This window comes from Ranitomeya variabilis, chromosome 2 (assembly GCF_051348905.1).
Source record: "Ranitomeya variabilis isolate aRanVar5 chromosome 2, aRanVar5.hap1, whole genome shotgun sequence".
NCBI classification, from domain to species: domain Eukaryota; kingdom Metazoa; phylum Chordata; class Amphibia; order Anura; family Dendrobatidae; genus Ranitomeya; species Ranitomeya variabilis.
The window spans coordinates 335,079,718-335,105,386 of record NC_135233.1 but is presented as its reverse complement, the minus strand read 5'-3'; the positions used below and the strand labels follow the sequence as shown (position 1 = coordinate 335,105,386).

The 25,669-nt window shown below is 43.2% G+C and overlaps 1 protein-coding gene across 1 annotated transcript in view; it reads left to right on the top strand.

Moving 5' to 3' along the window:
- Positions 1-610: 610 nt before the first annotated feature.
- Positions 611-25,669, top strand: part of LOC143805746 (interleukin-13 receptor subunit alpha-1-like) — an 84,924-nt gene continuing 59,865 nt past the window's right edge. The window contains exon 1 of the mRNA XM_077285362.1: positions 611-962. Within this exon, the coding sequence (XP_077141477.1) occupies positions 875-962 (88 nt within the window). The 5' untranslated portion in view covers positions 611-874. The remainder of the gene's footprint in view (positions 963-25,669) is intronic.

Sequence of the window (25,669 nt, the reverse complement as noted above, 5' to 3'; positions counted from 1 at the left end):
TTGTACTTCTTTATGAGAGACACATACGGTTAATGTTTGTACGTCTATCCTGTCAGGTTTTACTCACCAGTAAATTCCTGAGGGACATTTCGCACAGGATTTGATAGACTTTGTGTATTTGTTCTTATATATCAGTTTGGGGGATTGTGAATGTAGTTATACTGAGCCCGAAATTACACACCCTTGGGCTCAAATTACCAATTAAGGGACTTCTGGAGGCAACTGGTCTGTCAGGATTTGATTCAGGGGGTCTCAGACCACAGGGCGCTGAATACGAATGCACGTCACAATTTTCAGATTTATATTTTTTAAATCTTTAGAAAACCTCCTAATGTCCTTCACACTTCACAATTACTCTCCACTTTGTGTTGGTATACTCACATGAAATCCCACCAAAATGCACAGGTTTGTGGATGTAAAGTGAAAAAATGTGGAGAAGTTCATCAGGGGTATGAATACTTTATCAAGGCACTGTATAATGTAGCATGAAGGCAACAGGGAAATGTAAAAACCTCAGACACTGCGTTGTTTCTTTTACAAAACGTCACATAGGAATTGTGAGAGGAGGAAACTATTAGCAATTGTCCGGCTGACACTGGTATACCGACACATGAGGCAACTGCTCACAACCACAGCTCGGTGAGAGCACGGGACGTCCCGGAGATAACGGGGGCAGAGCGTCTGTCACCACGGCCAGCACTTACCTGAGCAGGGAGACTACGCCTCGGTGGTGTAGGCGGGAGATCGGGCAGAGTGGGGGCGGAGGCGTCCAGGACTGCAGGGAATGTGGCCGCGGTTACTGCGCTGCTGGGAATAGGAGAGCGCTGCCCTGTGCAGGAAGAACAGCCCCGGGACTTACCGCACACTCACTGCTATGGACCTGACCGGCTGCCGCCGCCTGCTGCTCCTGCTCTGCTGCCTGCCTGCCGACTGGTGCCGCGGCTCTGCGCACACCGGACCCGGTGAGTATCGGTCACTGGTCACAGCCCGGGACATGAGACTGCAGGGAGCCCGGAGTAAACGACCGCCTGCTGGTGTGGGGTGTGCAGGAGCCATTCTGTATAGCCGCACACGAATGTATGTGTATCTACTGTATATACACACTAATCTATAGTATATGTATTTACACACACGTGTACTGTGTACATACTAGCATATGTATGTATACGGTATATATGTATATATATATATATATATATATATATATATATATATATATATATATATATATATATACACACAGTCTATATACACATATGTATATACTGTACTGTATATACACACTAATCTATAGTATATGTATTTACACACACGTGTACTGTGTACATACTAGCATATGTATGTATACGGTATATATGTATATATATATATATATACACACAGTCTATATACACATATGTATATACTGTACTGTATATACACACTAATCTATAGTATCTGTATATACACACACACACACGTGTACTGTGTACATACTAGCATATGTATGTATACGGTATATATACACATATGTATATACTGTATCTACTGTATATACACATTAATCTATAGTATATGTATATACACACACGTGTACTGTATACATACTAGCATATGTATGTATACGGTATATATACACAGTGTATATCAACATATGTATATACTGTATCTACTGTATATACACACTAATCTATAGTATATGTATATACACACACGTGTACTGTTTACATACTAGCATATGCATGTATACGGTATATATTTTTCACAGTCAAAGAATGAATACTTGGGAAAATTGAACTATTCTCACAGAAAAAACCCAAGAACTAATATACAAATATTAAAATTTAACCTTTATTTCAAATATTAAAAATGTGCACTTGACAAAACCATCACCAATAAATACAAGCGTACTACAGAAAAGGCCGGAACAGTGCCAAGCCCTACACTCTCTACGTGCCCCCTACCTGCCTGCGGAGGTTGGCACCCTATTGTCCTACGCCGTGGCGCCCCCGCTCCTCGTCGGCTCTCCCTACTATCCCTGTCAGACCCTAACGGGATAGGGGACGAAATGCTCACATATACAATGTATGAAAATAGATAACTTGAAGGGACAAAAACTATATCAGTAAAAATATCTAGCTAGGACTAGAATTCTCAACTAGCTTGGTAAGCTGTATCCCTTTACTTTACTCTGTAGTTAATCTTGTCCTAACGCAACAATTCATGGCAGATAGGAATGCCTAATTAGAGATAAGGTTGAACACACATATGATATTGGTCCGTTTGCTCCTATATATATAATAGGGTCTCAAAATGCCATTAACCTTAATAGGGAGGTGTATCTGCTGTGATGTCAGGCATATCCCATAACACAATTCAGCCTTTAAATACCACACTGCAATATTTTAATTTATGATAAGGGCCTAAAGACAGCCATATCTTAAATCATTAATCAATGACATGTTTGTATATTTTTGTTGTTATGACCCTAAATGCAGACCAAAACACTACACCACATTATATCTTATGTTTTTCATACAAAGAATCATATCCCTTTTGACTCAACGCGTTTCTCCCCTTCCAATTCAAAGGGGTTCATCAGGAGTACATTCAAATAATAAAAAGGGTTACTTAGCTTGTGTATAAATTTAGCATGTTAGCAATTCAGATAACTGCACCACCGGGCCGGTCCCCTATCCATGTAGCGCTACATGGATAGGGGACCGGCCCGGTGGTGCAGTTATCTGAATATATGCACATATATGCACACACTAATACATATTGTATGTACTGTATATACACACTAACCTATGAACACATACACCCATCTAAATATATTGTAAGTACTATATATGCATACTAACCTATGTATACGTACACTTGTATATACACACTAATATATACTTATATTGCAAGTACTGTATGTACATTAATATACTGTAATGTGTGTGTATGTATACACACTAATATTTTGCATGGTCTGTGTACAGAGGTGTAGCTAGGGTTTTGGATCAGGGGGAGAAGCTCCTGAGTGGGCCCCTAACCAGGTAACCTTGATTACAGCTGGGTGACGCATGGCTATGTGCACACGTAGGAAATGTGGTGCAGAATTTTCTGCACTAATCTGCATCTCCTGGCAGAATCCGCAGGTGCGTTTTTTGTGCAGATTTTATTTCTACAGGTCCTTCTCAAAAAATTAGCATATAGTGTTAAATTTCATTATTTGCCATAATGTAATGATTACAATTAAACTTTCATATATTATAGATTCATTATCCACCAACTGAAATTTGTCAGGTCTTTTATTGTTTTAATACTGATGATTTTGGCATACATCTCCTGATAACCCAAAAAACCTGTCTCAATAAATTAGCATATCAAGAAAAGGTTCTCTAAACGACCTATTACCCTAATCTTCTGAATCAACTAATTAACTCTAAACACATGCAAAAGATACCTGAGGCTTTTAAAAACTCCCTGCCTGGTTCATTACTCAAAACCCCCATCATGGGTAAGACTAGTGACCTGACAGATGTCAAGAAGGCCATCATTGACACCCTCAAGCAAGAGGGTAAGACCCAAAAAGAAATTTCTCAACAAATAGGCTGTTCCCAGAGTGCTGTATCAAGGCACCTCAATGGTAAGTCTGTTGGAAGGAAACAATGTGGCAGAAAACGCTGTACAACGAGAAGAGGTGACCGGACCCTGAGGAAGATTGTGGAGAAGGACCGATTCCAGACCTTGGGGAACCTGAGGAAGCAGTGGACTGAGTCTGGTGTGGAAACATCCAGAGCCACCGTGCACAGGCGTGTGCAGGAAATGGGCTACAGGTGCCGCATTCCCCAGGTAAAGCCACTTTTGAACCATAAACAGCGGCAGAAGCGCCTGACCTGGGCTACAGAGAAGCAGCACTGGACTGTTGCTAAGTGGTCCCAAGTACTTTTTTCTGATGAAAGCAAATTTTGCATGTCATTCGGAAATCAAGGTGCCAGAGTCTGGAGGAAGACTGGGGAGAAGGAAATGCCAAAATGCCTGAAGTCCAGTGTCAAGTACCCACAGTCAGTGATGGTGTGGGGTGCCATGTCAGCTGCTGGTGTTGGTCCACTGTGTTTCATCAAGGGCAGGGTCAATGCAGCTAGCTATCAGGAGATTTTGGAGCACTTCATGCTTCCATCGGCTGAAATGCTTTATGGAGATGAAGATTTCATTTTTCAGCACGACCTGGCACCTGCTCACAGTGCCAAAACCACTGGTAAATGGTTTACTGACCATGGTATTACTGTGCTCAATTGGCCTGCCAACTCTCCTGACCTGAACCCCATAGAGAATCTGTGGGATATTGTGAAGAGAAAGTTGAGAGACGCAAGACCCAACACTCTGGATGAGCTTAAGGCCGCTATTGAAGCATCCTGGGCCTCCATAACATCTCAGCAGTGTCACAGGCTGATTGCCTCCATGCCACGCCGCATTGAAGCAGTCATTTCTGCCAAAGGATTCCCGACCAAGTATTGAGTGCATAACTGAACATTATTATTTGATGGTTTTTTTGTTTGTTATTAAAAAACACTTTTATTTGATTGGACGGGTGAAATATGCTAATTTATTGAGACAGGTTTTTTGGGTTATCAGGAGTTGTATGCCAAAATCATCAATATTAAAACAATAAAAGACCTGACAAATTTCAGTTGGTGGATAATGAATCTATAATATATGAAAGTTTAATTGTAATCATTACATTATGGTAAATAATGAAATTTAACACTATATGCTAATTTTTTGAGAAGGACCTGTATAATGGAGGGGTGCAGAAACGCTGCAGAACTGCACAAAAGAAGTGACATGCACTTCTTTGAAATCTCCAGCGTTTCTGAGCAGATTTTTCTGCACCATGTGCACAGCTTTTTTTTTTCACATTGATTTACATTGTACTGTAAATCACAGTGCAGTTCTGCAGCGTTTCTGCCACAGAAAAATCTGCTGCGGATCCGCACCAATTCTGCACTAAATCTGCATCGTGTGCACATACCCTTATACTGAAAACCAAACCACCAAGGATAGGAAACCACCAGAGAATAAATGAACTTGGGAATAAGTTAGAAAATATGCCTTTATTTATAAGGTTGGCAACAATTACATAAGATAAAATTTAATTATTATATATTAAAATAACAGTTAAAAGCACATATAGCTTTTATTCACGCGGTCCAGGAAAATATATCCTCTTAATTGCACAACCCCCGGTCTAATAATTCCTTCTTAGACTATGCATATCATACAGTGCAAAGGGTTAAAAAGTGGTATTACACCCAACAAGTAAATAAACTATGTGCAAAAATGCATAAAAGCTATATGTGCTTTTAACTGTTATTTTAATATATAATAATTAAATTTTATCTTATGTAATTGTTGCCAACCTTATAAATAAAGGCATATTTTCTAACTTATTCCCAAGTTCATTTATTCTCTGGTGGTTTCCTATCCTTGGTGGTTTGGTTTTCACTCTTTTTACAGTGGTTTCCACTGGCTATACTCCACAGTATACCCTGACCACGGTCATATTTTTATTGAGTATATTCTTTATATTTATTCAAATCTGTGGATCATTTTGGGTAGTCTGTGTTTAACAATACCCTTATACTGGAGGAGAACCTTAGCAGATCACCGCACTATTACTGAAGATAATCTCTATATAACGACCAACATGGATATTACCGCCATATGGTCAGTGGTAGATACCAGTCAGAATTACTGATCATTGTAGAATGGAATATATGACGGCTTTGATGAGAGCTGGAGTGGACAGATTTGATATGATTTGGGCTCCCTGGGATTATTTTTGGGCTCAGATTGGCGGTTAGGGCTTATTTTTCTTAATATTCCTACACTGTTTGTGCCCCCCTTCTCCTTATCCGTTCCTGTCTGTGACTTTTCCTTGTTATATTGCTTTGGGCATCATCTAATGGACTATAGACTGTGTTGCAAATTATTATTCAAATAATATTTCCTCATATCTTCTCTAAATTACCTATCTGAATTGCAGTCATTGTTATTTTCCAGTCATCTACTATTCTAGTATAATTGCAATGTTTTGGAACAAACTGCCTATGAAAACAGTATCTTTTTAAAAAAAAATAAACACTCAAAATGCATGTTCCAAATTATTATGTACAGCAGAGTTTTCAACCTTTTTTTTTTATTTTGAACAAAAAAAATGGTTAATTGTGAAGTTATAAGCATTATCAGCTTATTACAAAATGAAATCAAACAGTTTTCAAGTGAAAACTTTATTCTAGGTGATGTTACATTTGCACATAGGACCCCTTGTTCGAAAGAAGCTTCTGAACTCTCTCGTCCATTGAATTTGTCAGTTTTTGGATGGTTTCTGCCTCAATTGTTTTGCATGTGGACAGAATACCCTCCCAGAGCTGTTGCTTAGATGTGAACTGCCTCCCGCCATCATAGACACTCCTTTTGATGATGCTCCAGAGGTTCTCAATGGGGTTGAGGTCAGGGGAAGATGGTGGCCACCCCATAAGTTTGTCCTCTTTTATGCCCATAGCAGCCAGAGATGCAGATGTGTTTTTTGCAGCATGAGACGGTGCATTATCATGCATGAAAATGATCTTGCTGCGGAAAGCACGGTTCTTCCTCTTGAACCATGGCAGGAAGTGTTGTTTTAGAAACTCCACATAGATTATGGAGTTCATCTTTACCCCTTCAGGGATCATAAAGGGGCCGACAATCTCTCTCCCCATGATTCCAGCCCAAAACATTACTCCACCTCCTCCTTGTTGGCTCCTTAGCCGTGTTTTCATGGGGTGTCCATCAACCAGCCATCCTCCACTCCATCCATCTGGACCATCGAGCGTTGCACGGCACTCATCGGTGAACAAAACAGTTTGGAAGTCAGTCTTCATGTATCGTTTGGCCCACTGGAGCCATTTCTGCTTGTGTGCAGTGGATAGAGGTGGTCGACAGGATGGCTTACGCACCTCTGAAGGACCCTGCATCTTGTTGTTCTGGGGACATTGGAAGCACCAGCAGCTTCAAAAACTTGTCTGCTGCTATGACAAGGCATTTTTGCAGCTGCTCTTTTAACCTTATGCAATTGCCTGTTGGAAAGAGTCCTCAATTTTTCCTTATCAGCACGCACACGTGTGTGCTGGGAATCAGCTGCATACTTCCTGATTGTGCAATGATCACGATGAAGTGTCTTGGCAATGTTGATTGTAGTCATGCCTTGACCTAAATACTCCACAATTTGTTGCTTCTCAGCAGCCAACACATCCTTTTTCTTTCCCATTTTGGCAAAAATGTAGGCTGCTTAATAATGTGGAACAGCCTTCTTAAGTAGTCTTGCCTTTATTTGGACACACCTGCCAAACTAATGTGCACAGGTATCTGCAATTGCTTTCAGTGATATAAAGAGCCCTGACACACATCACCATCAATGAGTTTAAATGACAAACGAAAAAATTCTAACCTTATCTCTCCTAAACTCTTTGTGCATAATAATTTGGAACACAGTGTAGACTGGGTCGGCATCGTGGAGTGGAATGAATCATTCTTTCCCAATGTCTATTTGGTACTAGAAGCTCTTTCAGATGTCTTTATGCTATTTTGGAATTTACATTGCTGACGTCTAAAATGTTTTTGTTTCGTGATTTGGATTGATGTGTATATTTGTCTAAATATAAACGTTAATAATAAAAATTGACAGTTAAAAAAAAAAATACAGTAGCAAGTAAATGAACCTTTGCCGCAGACAAGGTAGAGTCTAGCTGCAGCCCTGCGTATAACCTGATTGCCTGGTGTACACACTGCTCGTTACATTGTTGTTGTTTGTTTTTTCACTGGCACTGTGGTGTAACTGTACACGTGTGGCTCGCACATCCCTGTTGAGGTTTTTTTTTCTGTGCCCACAGTTTTTTTTTTTTTATATACTATTAAGAGTTGTCCTCTACTTTCATAACCTCTTCCAATTATACATCAACATAGTCTACTGCGGTCCAAGAAACGACTCCAACTCACAAATAATGAAATTAAAAAGCTAATTATTAAGTTAATTATATCAAGTGAAATAATGAGTGAAAGGAAAAACAGACTTATCATATATAAGTAATTATGTATGATAAATAATATTAGAGCCATGGATATCCCATAATCTAAATATATAGTGCCCTGAACCGCCATTGACCTCCAACTTGCTTCAAGGGCATACTGTCAATAATACAAATATTGATCAAATATAGAAGAAATTGTATACATTATATATTACATACAGTGCCTACAAGTAGTATTCAACCCCCTGCAGATTTAGCAGGTTTACACATTTGGAATTAACTTGGCATTGTGACATTTGGACTGTAGATCAGCCTGGAAGTGTGAAATGCACTGCAGCAAAAAAGAATGTTATTTCTTTGTTTATTTTTTTAAAAAATTGTGAAAAGTCTTTTCAGAGGGTCATTTATTATTCAACTCCTCAACCCACCAGAATTCTGTTTGGTTCCCCTAAAGTATTAAGAAGTAGTTCAGGCACAAAGAACAATGAGCTTCACATGTTTGGATTAATTATCTCTTTTTCCAGCCTTTTCTGACTATTTAAGACCCTCCCCAAACTTGTGAACAGCACTCATACATGGTCAACATGGGAAAGACAAAGGAGCATTCCAAGGCCATCAGAGACAAGATCGTGGAGGGTCACAAGGCTGGCAAGGGGTGCAAAACCCTTTCAAAGGAGTTGGGCCTACCTGTCTCCACTGTTGGGAGCATCATCCGGAAGTGGAAGGCTTATGGAACTACTGTTAGCCTTCCACGGCCTGGACAGCCTTTGAAAGTTTCCTCCCCTGCCGAGGCCAGGCTTGTCCGAAGAGTCAAGGCTAACCCAAGGACAACAAGGAAGGAGCTCCGGGAAGATCCTTTGGCAGTGGGGACATTGGTTTCAGTCAATACCATAAGTAACGTACTCCACCGCAATGGTCTCCGTTCCAGACGAGCCCGTAAGGTACCTTTACTTTCAAAGCGTCATGTCAAGGCTCGTCTACAGTTTGCTCATGATCACTTGGAGGACTCTGAGACTGACTGGTTCAAGGTTCTCTGGTCTGATGAGACCAAGATCGAGATCTTTGGTGCCAACCACACACGTGACGTTTGGAGACTGGATGGCACTGCATACGACCCCAAGAATACCATCCCTACAGTCAAGCATGGAGGTGGCAGCATCATGCTGTGGGGCTGTTTCTCAGCCAAGGGGCCTGGCTATCTGGTCCGCATCCATGGGAAGATGGATAGCACGGCCTACCTGGAGATTTTGGCCAAGAACCTCCGCTCCTCCATCAAGGATCTTAAGATGGGTCATCGTTTCATCTTCCAACAAGACAACGACCCAAAGCACACAGCCAAGAAAACCAAGGCCTGGTTCAAGAGGCAAAAAATCAAGGTGTTGCAGTGGCCTAGTCAGTCTCCTGACCTTAACCCAATTGAAAACTTGTGGAAGGAGCTCAAGATTAAAGTCCACATGAGACACCCAAAGAACCTAGATAACTTGGAGAAGATCTGCATGGAGGAGTGGGCCAAGATAACTCCAGAGACCTGTGCCGGCCTGATCAGGTCTTATAAAAGATGATTATTAGCTGTAATTGCAAACAAAGGTTATTCCACAAAATATTAAACCTAGGGGTTGAATAATAATTGACCCACACTTTTATGTTTAAAATTTATAAAAATTTAACTGAGCAACAAAACTTTTTGGTTTGTAAGATTTATGCATCTGTTAATAAATCCTGCTCTTGTTTGAAGTTTGAAGGCTCTAACTTATTTGCATCTTATTAAACCTGCTAAATCTGCAGGGGGTTGAATACTACTTGTAGGCACTGTATATGTTATATTTTACATTGTTGTTGTTGCTATTTGCCCCAGTGTATTACACTTTTTTCATTCACAATTCTTCCCCCATTACTCACATGACGACTCAGATACTTCCATTCATTCTCTATATTACCTCCCCATGCCTGGGATCTCCGACTTCTGCACGTGCGCCGGGTCTCCTCTCTGACTTCCGGAAGGGCTTATTCAAGTGACCGCAGTGCGTTCCACCGAGCACTATTCTGGAAGTCCCTTTGGCTATAGGGGAGCGGAGTTCCGATGACACGCACTGCGGCACTTCCGATCACCATCCAGCATTGCATATTTAAAGGGACTCTGTCACCTGAATTTGGCGGGCTATGTAAATGCCCTGTGTCCGGTCCGATGGGCGGTGTTTCCTCTTCTTTCATTCACCCTTTCCTTTCCCGCTGTCCGCAATATTTTCTTGAAGTTGAGTAGGTTTCCTCCGTAGTTCACGCGTGCGCAATGCAATCTTGCCTTGCGCACGCGCAGTATGCTTTGCCCAACTGCGGGCAAAGCCGAAAAGCATTACTGCGCATGCGCCGCAGCACTATGTCCCGGAAGTATTTGGCTGTGTTCCAGGACATAGTCCTTTTTTGAATCTGCTGTGTTTTCGGTGCGGATTTTTCCACACCATAGCGCAGCATTTTTTCCCTTTGATTTACATTGTAAAGTAAATCACTTGCGCATCTGCAGCGTTTCTGAGCTGAAAAAAAACGCTGCGGATCCGCAGGAAATCTGCAACGTGTGCACATACCCTAAGAATGTGACGTGAACCTAGGGAGATTGAGTATAAGGAAAAGTGTACACAGCCGTAAATTCAGGCGAGTATGCAAATGATCAGAGTGTGATCTGATTCTCCAGGATGAGGAGAAGATGGAGAAACACATTTCACCATCTTCTCTATTCTGTGAGTACACGGAAATCGGACTGCGCTTAGATGTCATCCCAGTGCAGTCCGATTTTTTTTTTTTTTTTGCTCACTCATTGACTTGCATGATGGAGTGTGATCCAAATATCGGACTAAACTTGGGCATTCCGAGATTGTTTCCTTGGACAGACTCTGTTCGAGGAAAAAGTTGAACATGTGCACAGCCCCATAGAATAACATGGAGACGAGTGCTATCTGTCAAAACGACTCATAGCACTTGTCCAATTATTACATCTTCATGCAAGAGCCTCTAAGTTTTTCAGGGGCAAACATGGTGATTGAGAAGGGGTCTTCCGAGTAATGGACAATCCCTTTAATTCTCTTTCACTACTATGGGAACTTTAAATACAAAAAAAGTGCTGATTTCACATATCCATAACATAGTCTGTGTCCATAACACAATACCAGGCTGGGCCACCAGTCTCCTGGCCCGAATTACCAGCCTATGAGGCTATTAGTTCAGGTCGGATGACATGCAGTTCACCTGAGTGTTGGGCCCCGAACGTAGACTGTTAGGCTATGTGCACACGTTGCGGATTAGGCTTAGGAATTTCTGGTGCGGATTCTGTCTCTCCTGGCAGAAAACGCACCTGCGGTTTTTTGTGCGGTTCCGCAGCATTTTTTTGTGCGTTTTTGCTGTGGTTTTCTTGCGGATTTGGTGCTTTTTTTTTTACCCCTGCGGTTTTCTATAATGGAATGGGTACAAAAACGCTGCAGATTCACAAAAAAGAAGTGACATGATACTTCTTTTAAACCGCAGCGTTTCCGCAGCGGATTTTCCGCAAAGTGTGCACAGCTTTTTTTTTTTCTCATTTATTTACATTGTACTGTAAATCAATTGCGGAGCTGCAGCATTTCTGCACTGCAAAAAACGCTGCGGATCCGCAGAGAATCCGCAACGTGTGCACATACCCTTAGTACAGATGTGTGAATTCAGCTCTTTCCTGTATACCTTAAAGGTCTGTCGTGTTATGATCTGGTGACCTTGGAGCCGCATGAGAGACTTTCTCAGGAGTAGGTGGTACCTGTACTGACTGCAAACCCTAATCTAACACCGCAACTAGAAGTAGCCGTGGGATGTACCTAACACGTCCTAGACATCTCGACACAGCCGGAGGACTAAATAGCCCTATAGATGGAAATGGGAATTTTATCTTGCCTCAGAGCAGAACCCCAAAGGATAGGCAGCCCCCCACAAATATTGACTGTGGGTATAAGAGGAAAGACACACGCAGGCAGAAAAACAGGATTTAGCAAAAGAGACACTTCTAGCTAAATAGAAAAGGATAGGACAGAATTCTAAGCGGTCAGTATTAAAATCCTAAAAACATCCACAGCAGATAATACAAATATTCCACATCTAACTAAAGGCATAGAAAGTATATCTGCATCTCCTGAGAATCCAGCAAGACTGAAAAATCCAAACAAAGTCTAAGCTGGACAAAAACACAATAAATTGCACTGAATTGCAAAGCACACTGCATGTGTGCACAGAGACAAAAAAACAGACACTTATCTTAGCTGAATTTGCAGCAGGGCATGAGGAGCCAGAGAGAGATGCAATCCCTCCCAGTACAATGGACAACTGGCACAGACTCATGGATCCTGCACACCTAAATACCTAATAGAGCTGCAATCAGCAGAAACACCTGCCCGGATTACAACCCCAAGACAACTGCACTACCACCAACAACCACCGGAAGGAGCCCAAGAGCAGAATTCACAACAGTACCCCCCCCCCCCCCTTGAAGAGGGGTCACCGAACCCTCACCAGAGCCCCCAGGCCGATCCGGACGAGCCAGATGAAAGGCACGGACCAAATCAGCAGCATGGACATCAGAGGCAAAAACCCAAGAATTATCCTCCTGGCCATAACCCTTCCATTTGACAAGGTGCTGAAGCCTCCGCCTCGAAAAGCGAGAATCCAAAATCTTCTCAACCACATACTCCAACTCCCCATCAACCAACACAGGAGCAGGAGGATCAACAGAGGGAACAACGGGCACCACATATTTCCGCAATAAAGATCTATGGAAAACATTATGGATGGCAAAAGAGGCCGGAAGGGCCAAACGAAAAGACACCGGATTGATAATCTCAGAAATCTTATAAGGACCAATAAACCGAGGCTTAAACTTAGGAGAAGAAACCTTCATAGGAACATGACGGGAAGACAACCAGACCAAATCCCCAACCCGAAGCCGGGAACCAACACACCGACGACGGTTAGCAAAACGCTGAGCCTCCTCCTGAGACAACACCAAATTGTCCACCACATAAGCCCAAATCTGCTGCAACCTGTCAACCACAGAATCCACACCAGGACAATCAGAAGGCTCAACCTGCCCCAAAGAAAAACGAGGATGAAAACCAAAATTACAAAAGAAGGGCGAAACCAAGGTAGCCGAACTAGCCCGATTATTAAGGGCAAACTCGGCCAATGGCAAGAAAGCCACCCAATCATCCTGATCAGCAGACACAAAGCATCTCAAATAAGTTTCCAAAGTCTGATTAGTTCGCTCGGTCTGGCCATTTGTCTGAGGATGAAATGCGGAAGAAAAAGACAAATCAATGCCCAGCCTAGCACAAAAGGCCCGCCAAAACCTAGAAACAAACTGGGAACCTCTGTCAGACACAATATTCTCCGGAATACCATGCAAACGAACCACATGCTGAAAAAACAACGGAACCAAATCAGAAGAAGAAGGCAATTTAGGCAAAGGCACCAAATGAACCATCTTAGAAAACCGGTCACAAACCACCCAGATAACCGTCATCCTCTGGGAAACCGGAAGATCTGAAATAAAATCCATAGAAATATGCGTCCAGGGCCTCTCCGGGACCGGCAAAGGCAAAAGCAGCCCACTAGCACGGGAACAAGGCTTGGCCCGCGCACAAGTCCCACAGGACTGCACAAAAGAAAGCACATCACGCGACAAAGAAGGCCACCAAAAGGACCTACCAACCAAATCTCTGGTACCAAAAATACCAGGATGGCCAGCCAACACAGAACAATGAACCTCAGAAATCACTCTACTAGTCCATCTATCAGGAACAAACAGTTTCCCCACTGGACAGCGGTCAGGTTTGTCAGCCTGAAATTCCTGCAGAACCCGTCGCAAATCAGGGGAAATGGCAGAAAGGACCACCCCTTCCTTCAGAATGCCGACCGGCTCAAGTACCTCAGGAGAATCAGGCAAAAAGCTCCTAGAGAGGGCATCAGCCTTAATATTCTTAGAACCCGGAAGATACGAAACCACGAAATCAAAACGGGAAAAAAACAGGGACCATCGAGCCTGTCTAGGATTCAGCCGTTTGGCAGATTCGAGGTAAATCAGATTTTTATGATCGGTCAAGACCACAATACGGTGCTTGGCTCCCTCAAGCCAATGTCGCCATTCCTCAAACGCCCACTTCATAGCCAACAACTCCCGATTGCCGACATCATAATTGCGTTCAGCAGGCGGAAACTTACGGGAAAAGAAGGCACACGGTTTCATCAAGGAACCATCAGAATTCCTCTGAGACAAAACGGCCCCTGCCCCAATCTCAGAAGCGTCAACCTCAACCTGAAACGGAAGAGAAACATCTGGCTGATGCAACACCGAGGCAGAAGTAAATCGGCGTTTAAGCTCCTGAAAGGCAGAGACAGCCACAGAGGACCAATTCGTTACATCAGCGCCTTTCTTCGTCAAATCGGTCAGGGGTTTAACCACACTGGAGAAGTTAGCAATGAAACGGCGATAAAAATTAGCAAAGCCCAAACATTTCTGAAGGCTCTTCACGGATGTGGGCTGAATCCAATCATGAATGGCCTGAACCTTAACCGGATCCATCTCTATAGATGAGGGAGAAAAAATGAAGCCCAAAAAAGAAACCTTCTGCACTCCAAAGAGACATTTAGACCCCTTCACAAAGCATTGTCACGAAGGATCTGAAATACCATCCTGACCTGTTTCACATGAGAATCCCAATCATCGGAAAAAATTAAGATGTCATCCAAATATACAATCATGAATTTATCAAGATAATTCCGGAAGATATCATGCATGAAGGACTGAAAAACAGATGGAGCATTAGAGAGCCCGAATGGCATCACAAGGTATTCAAAATGGCCTTCTGGTGTATTAAACGCAGTTTTCCATTCGTCACCCTACTTAATACGAACAAGATTATATGCCCCCCGAAGGTCAATTTTAGTAAACCAACTAGCCCCCTTAATCCTGGCAAACAAATGGGAAAGCAAAGGTAAAGGGTATTGAAACTTGACCGTGATCTTATTCAAGAGGCGATAATCAATACAGGGTTTCAAGGAGCCATCCTTAGCAACAAAAAAAAAATCCCGCTCCCAACGGTGAAGAAGATGGCCGAATATGCCCTTTCTCCAAAGACTCCTTAACATAACTCTGCATGGCGGTATGTTCCGGCACAGACAGGTTGAAAAGTCGGCCCTTAGGAATCTTACAGCCTGGAATCAAGTCAATAGCACAATCACAGTCCCTATGCGGTGGAAGGGAACTGGACTTGGGCTCATCGAATACATCCTGAAAATCAGACAAAAACTCTGGAACTTCAGAAGAGGAGGAAGAGGAGATTGACATCACAGGAACGTCATTATGAACCCCCTGACAACCCCAACTAGTCACAGACATAGACTTCCAATCCAACACAGGATTATGTATCTGCAACCATGGAAAACCCAGCACAATAGCATCATGCAAATTATGCAACACCAGAAAACGACAATCTTCCTGATGGGGTGGCGCCATGCACATGGTCACCTGTGTCCAAAACTGGGGTTTATTTTTAGCCAAAGGTGTAGCATCAATGCCCCTTAAAGGAATAGGGTTCTGCAAAGACTGCAAGGGGAAACCACAACGCCTGACAAATTCAAAGTCCATTAAGTTCAAAGCGGCGCCTGAATCCACAAACGCCATGACAGAAAATGACGACAATGAGCAGATCAAGGTCACAGATAACAGAAATTTAGGTTGTACAGTTCCGATGGTAACTGAAATAGCGATTCTCTTTGTACGCTTTGGGCAGACTGAAATGACATGAGAAGCATCGCCACAATAAAAACACAACCTATTCTGACGTCTGAATCCTTGTTGTTCCGTTCTAGACAGAATCCTATCACACTGCATAGTCTCAGGCATCTGCTCTGAGGACAACGCCACAGCGCGCACAGTTCTGCGCTCCCGCAAGCGCCGATCGATCTGAATGGCCAGAGACATAGAATCACTCAGACCAACAGGCGTGGGAAACCCCACCATAACATTTTTAACAGATTCAGAAAGACCCTTTCTGAAAATTGCCGCCAAAGCATCCTCATTCCATTTAGTCAGCACAGACCATTTTCTAAATTTCTGACAATACAATTCTGCCGCTTCTGGACCCTGAGACAGGGCCAACAAGGTCTTCTCCGCTTGATCCACAGAATTTGGTTCATCATATAATAATCCTAGAGCCTGAAAAAAGGCATCTACATTAAGCAAGGCCGGATTCCCAGATTCCAGGGAAAATGCCCAATCCTGAGGGTCGCCACGCAGCAGGGAGATGACAATTTTAATCTGCTGAATGGGATCACCAGAGGAACGAGGCTTCAGAGCAAAAAACAGTTTACAGTTGTTTTTAAAACTCAAAAATTTGGACCTGTCCCCAAAAAACAAATCAAGAGTAGGAATCCTAGGCTCTAAAAGCGGAGTCTGAGCAATATAATCAGAAATACCCTGTACCCTAGCAGCAAGCTGGTCTACATGAGAAACTAATCCCTGAACATCCATGCTAGCACAAGACTCCTCAGTCACCCAGAGGAAAAGAGGGAAGAAAAGAAAAAACAGGCTACAGAAAAAAAAATGTCTCTTTCTTCCCTTCTTCTGAGATGCATTTAACTCATTGTTGGCCAGTTGTACTGTTATGATCTGGTGACCTTGGAGCCGCATGAGAGACTTTCTCAGGAGTAGGTGGTACCTGTACTGACCGCAAACCCCGCAACTAGAAGTAGCCGTGGGATGTACCTAACACGTCCTAGACATCTCGACACAGCCGGAGGACTAAATACCCCTATAGATGGAAATGGGAATTCTATCTTGCCTCAGAGCAGAACCCAAAGGATAGGCAGCCCCCCACAAATATTGACTGTGAGTATAAGAGGAAAGACACGCAGGCAGAAAAACAGGATTTAGCAAAAGAGGCACTTCTTGCTAAATAGAAAAGGATAGGACAGAATTCTAAGCGGTCAGTATTAAAATCCTAAAAACATCCACAGCAGATAATACAAATATTCCACATCTAGCTAAAGGCATAGAAAGTATATCTGCATCTCCTGAGAATCCAGCATGACTGAAAAATCCAAACAAAGTCTAAGCTGGACAAAAACACAATAAATTGCACTGAATTGCAAAGCACACTGCATGTGTGCACAGAGACAAAAAACCAGACACTTATCTTAGCTGAATTTGCAGCAGGGCATGAGGAGCCAGAGAGAGATGCAATCCCTCCCAATACAATGGACAACTGGCACAGACTCATGGATCCTGCACACCTAAATACCTAATAGAGCTGCAATCAGCAGAAACACCTGCCCAGATTACAACCCCAAGACAACTGCACTACCACCAACAACCACCGGAAGGAGCCCAAGAGCAGAATTTACAACACTGTCGTAAGACAACACCTTCAAAACGTGTCCAATTGCCCCTTTTTTTTGTTGCCTATTCCCCAATGAAGAAACAATCCTCCATAAAGCTGCATAGAAGGCAATGGGTGTCAGAATGTGGGACACACTTTGGTACTTTTTTTAAACTTGCTCTTAGTCGGCAAGAGAGCTAAGACAAATTAATAAGTTCTATATAACCGTAAATGGTGCCTATAAAAAATACATCCAGACCTGAAAAAGAGACTTCATGCAACTTTTGTTAACATAATAATTATTTTCCCTAAATCATTTTAAAGGGAATCTGTCAGCTTGATTTCACCCCCCCAAGCTATTTATATTCTCATGTAGCTCTTGGAAATACACATCCAGCAGCACCTTTTACATGGCCAGAATGGAGGAATCAGTGCTCCAATTGATATGCCATAGCCCTTCAGTTTCATTTGCATATCTGAAGCCTCGGTCACTCCAGCTCTATTTTCCCACCAGCGTCGCTTCCTGCTTGACTGACGGCTCTTTTGCCTGAAATCGCAAAGTGTAGAGGTATCAGTCAAACAGGAGAAGGTGACTCTGGGTGAGGAATAGAGCTGGAGCGACAGAGGCTTTGGATCTACAATAGCTTTTCAGACTCATTTGCATATGAATATAAACGCCGATATCTCAGGAACGTTCTGGCCATGTAAAGGTACTGCTGGGCTTGTCTTTGAAAGAGCTACATTAGCATATAAAGAGTACCAAGGTATTTTGATACGGTCGATTAAAATCATGTGCGGATTACATGCAGATTCTCCTCATCTCCTTCGAGTATATGGGAAAAAAAAATGTGCAAGTAAAACATATATTTGCAGCAAGAAAAATTAACTTGCGGATTTTAAAGTCACTGCAAGTCAGTTTACACAGTGTGGAAAAAAACACAATGAGCATTTAGATACGGTAACTCCCATACATTTTGCTGGAACTGTAATACTCTGCTTTTTTTGTGTGCAGTTAAATACGCAGCATCAAAAATGTTCCAAATACTCATCATGAGAACTTGGCCTTAAAGAGGTTGTCCACTCTAAAATGACACTTAAAGGGTACACGAACAAGAGTTGATTTTAATCAATATATTTTGGAATAATAATAACTTCCACATTTGGATATTGTCGTACCACATCTCCTGGGCAGGGGAGGAAGGAAAAGTGAGTACACAGACAGGACAACAGCAGATCACAGCTGATTCTTTCTCGGAGATAAAACATTTCCCTGCCTGTATTTAAGAAATTTTTTTCTTCAAACAAGGAATCATTTGTGATTCCATCCTGGAATATCTGTATATTTTATTTAAACCAATCCAGTTGTGGAAATTATTATTTTTCCAAGGTCTGTTGATTACAATTAATTAATCCTGACTTGTGAATCCTCACATAGCTTGTATTGTGCAGTGCCAGGAACACTTGACCGCAAGTATGCGATATGCGTACTACTGGCCAGAACCCAACTACACAGTTTCCCAATGCGCTCAATGCAAGTATATGGAGCAAGACTGGAAACAGTCTAGTCGGGTTCTGGCTGGTAGTATACCTATCGCTAACGTGTGGTCACATGACTGTTGTTCCCGGCACTGACATCCAAGAATCACAGCGTGCAATGCTCACTGTGTGAGGATATATAAGTCTGCAGTCACATAGAGTGACTGCAAATTTGTCATTTCCAATTTCCATTTGTCAAGATCCAATCTCATATGTAAGCCTTAGCAGTATGAGAACCGCACTGGCGAAATCTATATATATATAATCGTCTAAAGGGCACTTCCGTCTGTTTTTGTCTTTCTGTCTGTCACGAAAATCCCGCGTCGCTGATTGAATTCGCCCCTTCCTACTCTGTCAGTGCCCCCTCCAGTCAGTCCCGCTCACACAGGGTTAATGGCTGCATTATACCGCGTTATGCCGCAGGTAACGCAGTCGGTTAACGCTGCTATTAACCCTGTGTGGCCAACTTTTTACTATTTATGCTGCCTATGCAGCATCAATAGTAAAAAGATCTAATGTTAAAAGTAATAAAAAAAATAAAAAATCATTATATACTCACCTTCCGGCGCCTTTCCCGCTCTTCGCGATGCTCCAGGCTATGCATTGCTACGTCATCATCTCGTGAGACCGCAATGCATTCTTGGGACCGGAGCGTCGCGAGGAGCATCGCTAAATGCCTCGCCTGGAACCAGGGGCAGACGGAAGGTGAGTATATAACTATTTTTTTATTTTAATTCTTTTTTTATCAGGGATATGGTGCCCACATTGCTATATACTACGTGGGCTGTGTTATATACTACGTCTCTGTGCTATATACTACGTGGGCTGTGCTATATACTACATCTTTGTGCTATATACTACGTGGGCTGTGTTATATACTGCGTGAGCTGTGTTATATACTGCGTCTCTGCTATATGCTACGTGGGCTGTGCAATATATTACATGGCTGGGCAATATACTACGTGAGCTGTGCTATATACTACGTGAGCTGTGCTATATACTACGTGAGCTGTGCTATATACTACGTGAGCTGTGCTATATACTACGTAGCTGTGCAATATACTACGTAGCTGTGCTGTATACTACGTGGGCTGTGCTATATACTACGTAGCTGTGCAATATACATGGCTGGGCAATATACTACGTGGGCTGTTATATACTACGTGGCCTGTGTTATATACTACATGGGCTGTGCTATATACTGCGTGGGCTGTGTTATTCACTGCGTGGACTGTTATACACTGCGTGGGCTGTGCTATATGCTACGTGGGCTGTGCTATATGCTTCGTGGGCTGTGCTATATGCTACGTGGGCTGTGTTATATGCTACGTGGGCTGTGCTATATGCTACGTGGGCTGTGCTATATGCTACGTGGGCTGTGCTATATGCTACATGGCCTGTGCTATATGCTACGTGGCCTGTGCTATATGCTACGTGGCCTGTGCTATATGCTACGTGGCCTGTGCTATATGCTATGTGGGCTGTGTTATATGCTACTTGGCTGTGGTATATTTCTCTGCTGTATCTGTGCATCATGAATCGTGGTATGTGTTAAAGAGGGGGGCCCACTGAGACGCTTTCACCCGGGGCCCTCAAAAACCTGGAGCAGTCCCTGGCTTCACTGATTGGACACACCTGGCCTGCCGCGAACAAACAGCGGCTGGCGCAGTCCGGCCGCGAATTGGCGCGGAATTTGAACCACGCTTCACTAATTGGTCGCTCCCGGCCGTCCGAATCCTGTGTATAAATTGCATTATTCTGAAAACTTGATAAATACATACATATTCTAGAATACCCGATGCGTTAGAATCGGGCCACCATCTAGTCTCCTAATAAACGCCCAGGGACCTGTTAGTCCGCTGAGCACCTGTGCCCATTGCATGTGCACTACCACATTGCATGGGCACTACAACATTGCCTGTGGCAGCAGGAGCAGGTCTGCTTCTGTAATAAAAGCAATGGCCCTGCGCAGTCCTCTGATATCAGAAGTAATGGAGGGTCACCTGTGCCCCCTCCCCCCAGGTTGCACGTTCTGCACAATGCCCTAGGTGGGTAGTGTAGTTTTTGCAGTAGCAAAAATGCATATAAGCAGAAGTCCCATTCCCTTCTCATGGTATTTACTTAGGATTTAGTAATGTTAGCTTTCGTGCAACATAATCCACCTTTCACTCTGCTCATATGTGTCGGTGGAATTCATGGAATCCTTGTTTATCTGCTGTACAACCTGCGGCACTGAATGTGTCTGACCCGTACATGACATGAAATGGAGGTTTTTAGCTACAATTGAGAATCCACTTAGCATGCACAGGAACAACACACAGCTGGGATGTTGCACAAACCTTCTGTCAGGCCACGTTCAGTATCTGGTCAGTATTTTACATCAGTACCGTATTTGTAGCCAAAACCAGGAGTGGGTGATAAATACAGAAGTGGTGACGTGTTTCTATTATACTTCTCCTCTAATTGTTCCACTCCTGGTTTTGGTTTACAAATACTGATGGAAAATACTGACCAAATACTGCTAGTGTGTATGTGGCCTCAAAAACAAACAAACCAAAAACCTACTTGTAGGAGTCATAACTATATAGCACTGTGTATGAGCCGTATATTTTGTGCTCGGACTACTTTATACATTATGTGTGCAGTGTCAGCTATATGCAGTGGAAACCCTACAGGCGCAGAATGTATTTTTCAGTCCCCATTGTTCTTTTATATTTCCCCACGTCGGTATATAGAGTTTTTCTTGTATTCAATCATGCAGCAGATTGCACTATCTCTTACATGACGTACATTATTTAGTTTTTTAATAACACAGGAGCCTTCAGTTACCAGATGCTACTGTTTCCAATATAGTACTGTGCGTCAGAGGTATAAGTCTGTTATTAATCCCAACATATTTCCAAAATGCAGAGTGGTTATTAATGGAGCACACTCGGACTGGGTCGCGGTTAGCAGTGGGGTACCACAGGGGTCAGTATTAGGCCCGCTTCTTTTTAACGTAACATATTTATTAATGACCTTGTAGGGGGCATTCAGAGTAGAATTTCAATATTTGCAGATGACACTAAACTCTGCAGGGTAATCAATACAGGGGAGGACAATTTTATATTACAGGAGGATTTATGTAAACTAGAAGCTTGGGCTGATAAATGGCAAATGAGCTTTAATGGGGATAAATGTAAGGTCATGCACTTGGGTAGAAGTAATAAAATGTATAACTGTGCTTAATTCTAAAACACTGGGCAAAACCGTCAATGAAAAAGACCGGGGTGTATGGGTGGATGACAAACTCACATTTAGTGGCCAGTGTCAGGCAGCTGCTACAAAGGCAAATAAAATAATGGGATGCATTAAAAGAGGCATAGATGCTCATGAGGAGAACATAATTTTACCTCTATACAAGTCACTAGTTCGACCACACTTAGAATACTGTGCACAGTTCTGGTCTCCGGTGTATAAGAAAGACATAGCTGAACTGGAGCGGGTGCAGAGAAGAGCGACCAAGGTTATCAGAGGACTGGGGGGTCTGCAATACCAAGATAGGTTATTACACTTGGGGCTATTTAGTTTGGAAAAATGAAGGCTAAGGGGTGATCTTATTACAATGTATAAATACATGAAGGGACAGACAGTACAAAGACCTTTCCGATGATCTTTTTACTCGTAGACCTGAGACAGGAACAAGGTGGCATACTCTACGTCTGGAGGAAAGAAGGCTTAAAGGGAACCTGTCACCCCCAAAATAGAAGATGAGCTAAGGCCACCGGCATCCGGGGCTTATCTTCAGCATTCTGTAATGATGTAGATAAGCCCCCGATGTATCCTGAAAGATGAGAAAAAGAGGTTAGATTATACTCACACAGGGGCGGTCCGATCCGATGGGTGTCGCGGTCCGGGGCCTCCCATCTTCTTACGATGATGTCTTCTTGTCTTCACGCTGCGGCTCCGGCACAGGCGTACTTTGTCTGCTTTGTTGAGGGCAGTGCAAAGTATTGCAGCGCGCATGTGCTGGGCCTCTCTGACCTTTCCCAGCGCCTGTGTACTGCAGCACCCAACAGGGCAGACAAAGTACGCCTGCGCCGGAGCCGCAGCGTGAAGACAAGAAGAGGACGTCATCCTATGAAGATAGGAGGCCCTGGACCAAACCGCGATGCCCATATCTTGTTCGATTTTGGGGGTGACAGGTTCCCAATCACAGACGCGGATTTGTTGAAATGTATGATGCCTTTGTTGAAAAGTATAATGTTACAGGGTATATATATACTAGATTCCTTGATAGGGCGTTGATCCAGGGAACTAGTCTGATTGCCATATGTGAAGTCGGGAAGGAATTTTTATCCCCAATGTGGAGCTTACTCTTTGCTACATGGGTTTTTTTTTGCCTTTCTCTGGATCAACATGTTAGGGCAGGTTAGGTTAGGCTATGGGTTGAACTAGATGGACTGAAAGTCTCCCTTCAACCTTAATAACTATGTTACTATGAGTGAAATGATCCCAAAAACAAGATTGGATCCCTTCAAGATGAAGCTAGGATATTTTTTTCCAGTGAATACTAAAGGAGTATCCCTGCTCTGATCGCTTCAACAGTGGGACATGAGAGGGGTCGGTGATGTTACATCTATTGATACCTAAAGCAAAACCAAAGAAATGAGCCGGAGCATAAGTTGGCATACATGTAACACATAGAAGCTTGTTCACAGAGTGGCCATTTAAAAAAACAAAACGTAAGATAGAAATAACATGAGCATATACCCTTCAGTAAGTAAATAGTAATACTTGTAAATAACATAGGTGCTTAGTAAATACTGTTTTTTGATCAAAACAGCATAAAAGCCATCCCACTGCGACAAGGTGTTCCCCAATCGGGACGGTCGTATCCTCTAATATTAAAACCTCATTTGTGTCATACAACCCCAATATAGATGGGGGGAAGAGCAGAACCAGAGCCCGTATGTTTGACACCTGCTCATGGGAAGCTATATAAATGAAATGCCTAGCTGAAAAGGATGGGGGGAACATTCCTGTTTGTACAGGAAACTTAAAGACAGAGAAATGGGGTCTCCGATCGCCCCCCGATACTCACCTGTCTCCCCCGGTGCTCCTCTTGGCTCCCGATGGGCGCTGCCAACTTGTTCCGGCCAAAAAATGGCGGGCGCATGCCGGGAGATCTTTGGGTCTTCGGCTGCCGGGGGTAGCCGAGACCCCAAAGAACATGAACCCACCCCTGTTTTGCGATCGCCGGTAATTAACTGTTTACCGGCGGCCGCAAAAAAAAAAAAAAAAGCGATGTGTGATTCTCTGTCCTCTGATGTGATCGCACATCAGAGGACAGAGAAATAGGGGGATTCGGGGACCGTTATACTTACCGGTGTCCCTGGGTCCTCCTGCATCCCCTCCTGCCCGCCGGCTTCTTCATCCGGTAAGAAAATGGGCGCATGCGCAGTGCGCCCGCCATTATCTGCCGGCCGGTAGCTAGAGGAGTTGGGGCTATATTTAGGGTTAGGGTTGGGGCTAAATTTAGGGTTGGGGCTAAATTTAGGGCTAGGGTTAAGCTTCTATCACACTTGCGTTGGTGCGGGGCCGTCGCAATGCATCGGCCCGACGCACGTTGTGAAAATTGTGCACAACGTGGGCAGCGGATGCAGTTTTTCAATGCATCCGCTGCCCAGTCTATGTCCTGGGGGGAGGGGGCTTAGTTACGGCCGCGCATGCTTAGTCGGAAATGGCGGGCGCGATGTACAAAAAAAGTTACATTGAAATTTTTTTGTGACGACGGTCCGCCAAAACACTACGGATCTAGTGCACGACGGACGCGACGTGTGGCCATCCGTCGCGATCCGTTGGCAATACAAGTCTATGGGCAAAAAACGCATCCTGCGGGTACATTTGCAGGATCCGTTTTTTGTCCAAAACTACGGGTTGCGACGGATGCTACACGACGCAAGTGTGAAAGTAGCCTTAGGGTTAGGGCTAGGGTTGGGCTAGGGTTAGGGTTGGGGCTAAAGTTAAGGCTAGGGTTAGGGCTAGGGCTAAATTTAGGGTTAGGGTTGGGGCTAAATTTAGGGTTAGGGTTGGGGCTAAAGTTAGGGTTGGCATTAGGGTTACGTTTGGGATTAGGGTTATGTTTGGGATTAGGGTTAGGGGTGTGTTAGGGTTGGAGTTAGAATTGGGGGGGTTTCCACTGTTTAAGTCAGGGAGTCTCCAAACACGAAAGCCAATTTTGCGCTCAAAAAGTCAAATGGTCAACAAAGAGAGAGTGGCGGGCACCACACAGCAATAATAGGTCAGGGATCAACCACGTGCATATAATACCATGAAAGTACTAAACAAAGAACAAAGATATGCACAAAAGTGGGATCAACCATCAATATTAAATTTTATTACATATTCAATCAAAAAAGGACAACAACAAAGACACATAGTATAAAACATTTAAAAGAAAAGACCAACCCAGGTCCCCCCTAAATAGTCCTATATGGCATAATGGCATACAGAGTGGATACAGATAGGCGATACATGAAATCAAATAGTTAACAGCCTATCCTGCCAGCCAACCTCAGCCTTAAGCTACCAATTTGCATAGATACTAATAAACCACAAACATGTTAAACATATAAAACAGGAGCAGACCATATAAGAGGTAAAAAAAAATTTTTTAAAAGGGGAGAGAAAAATCCTAAACCCTATGGTATATTGCAGGTCTGC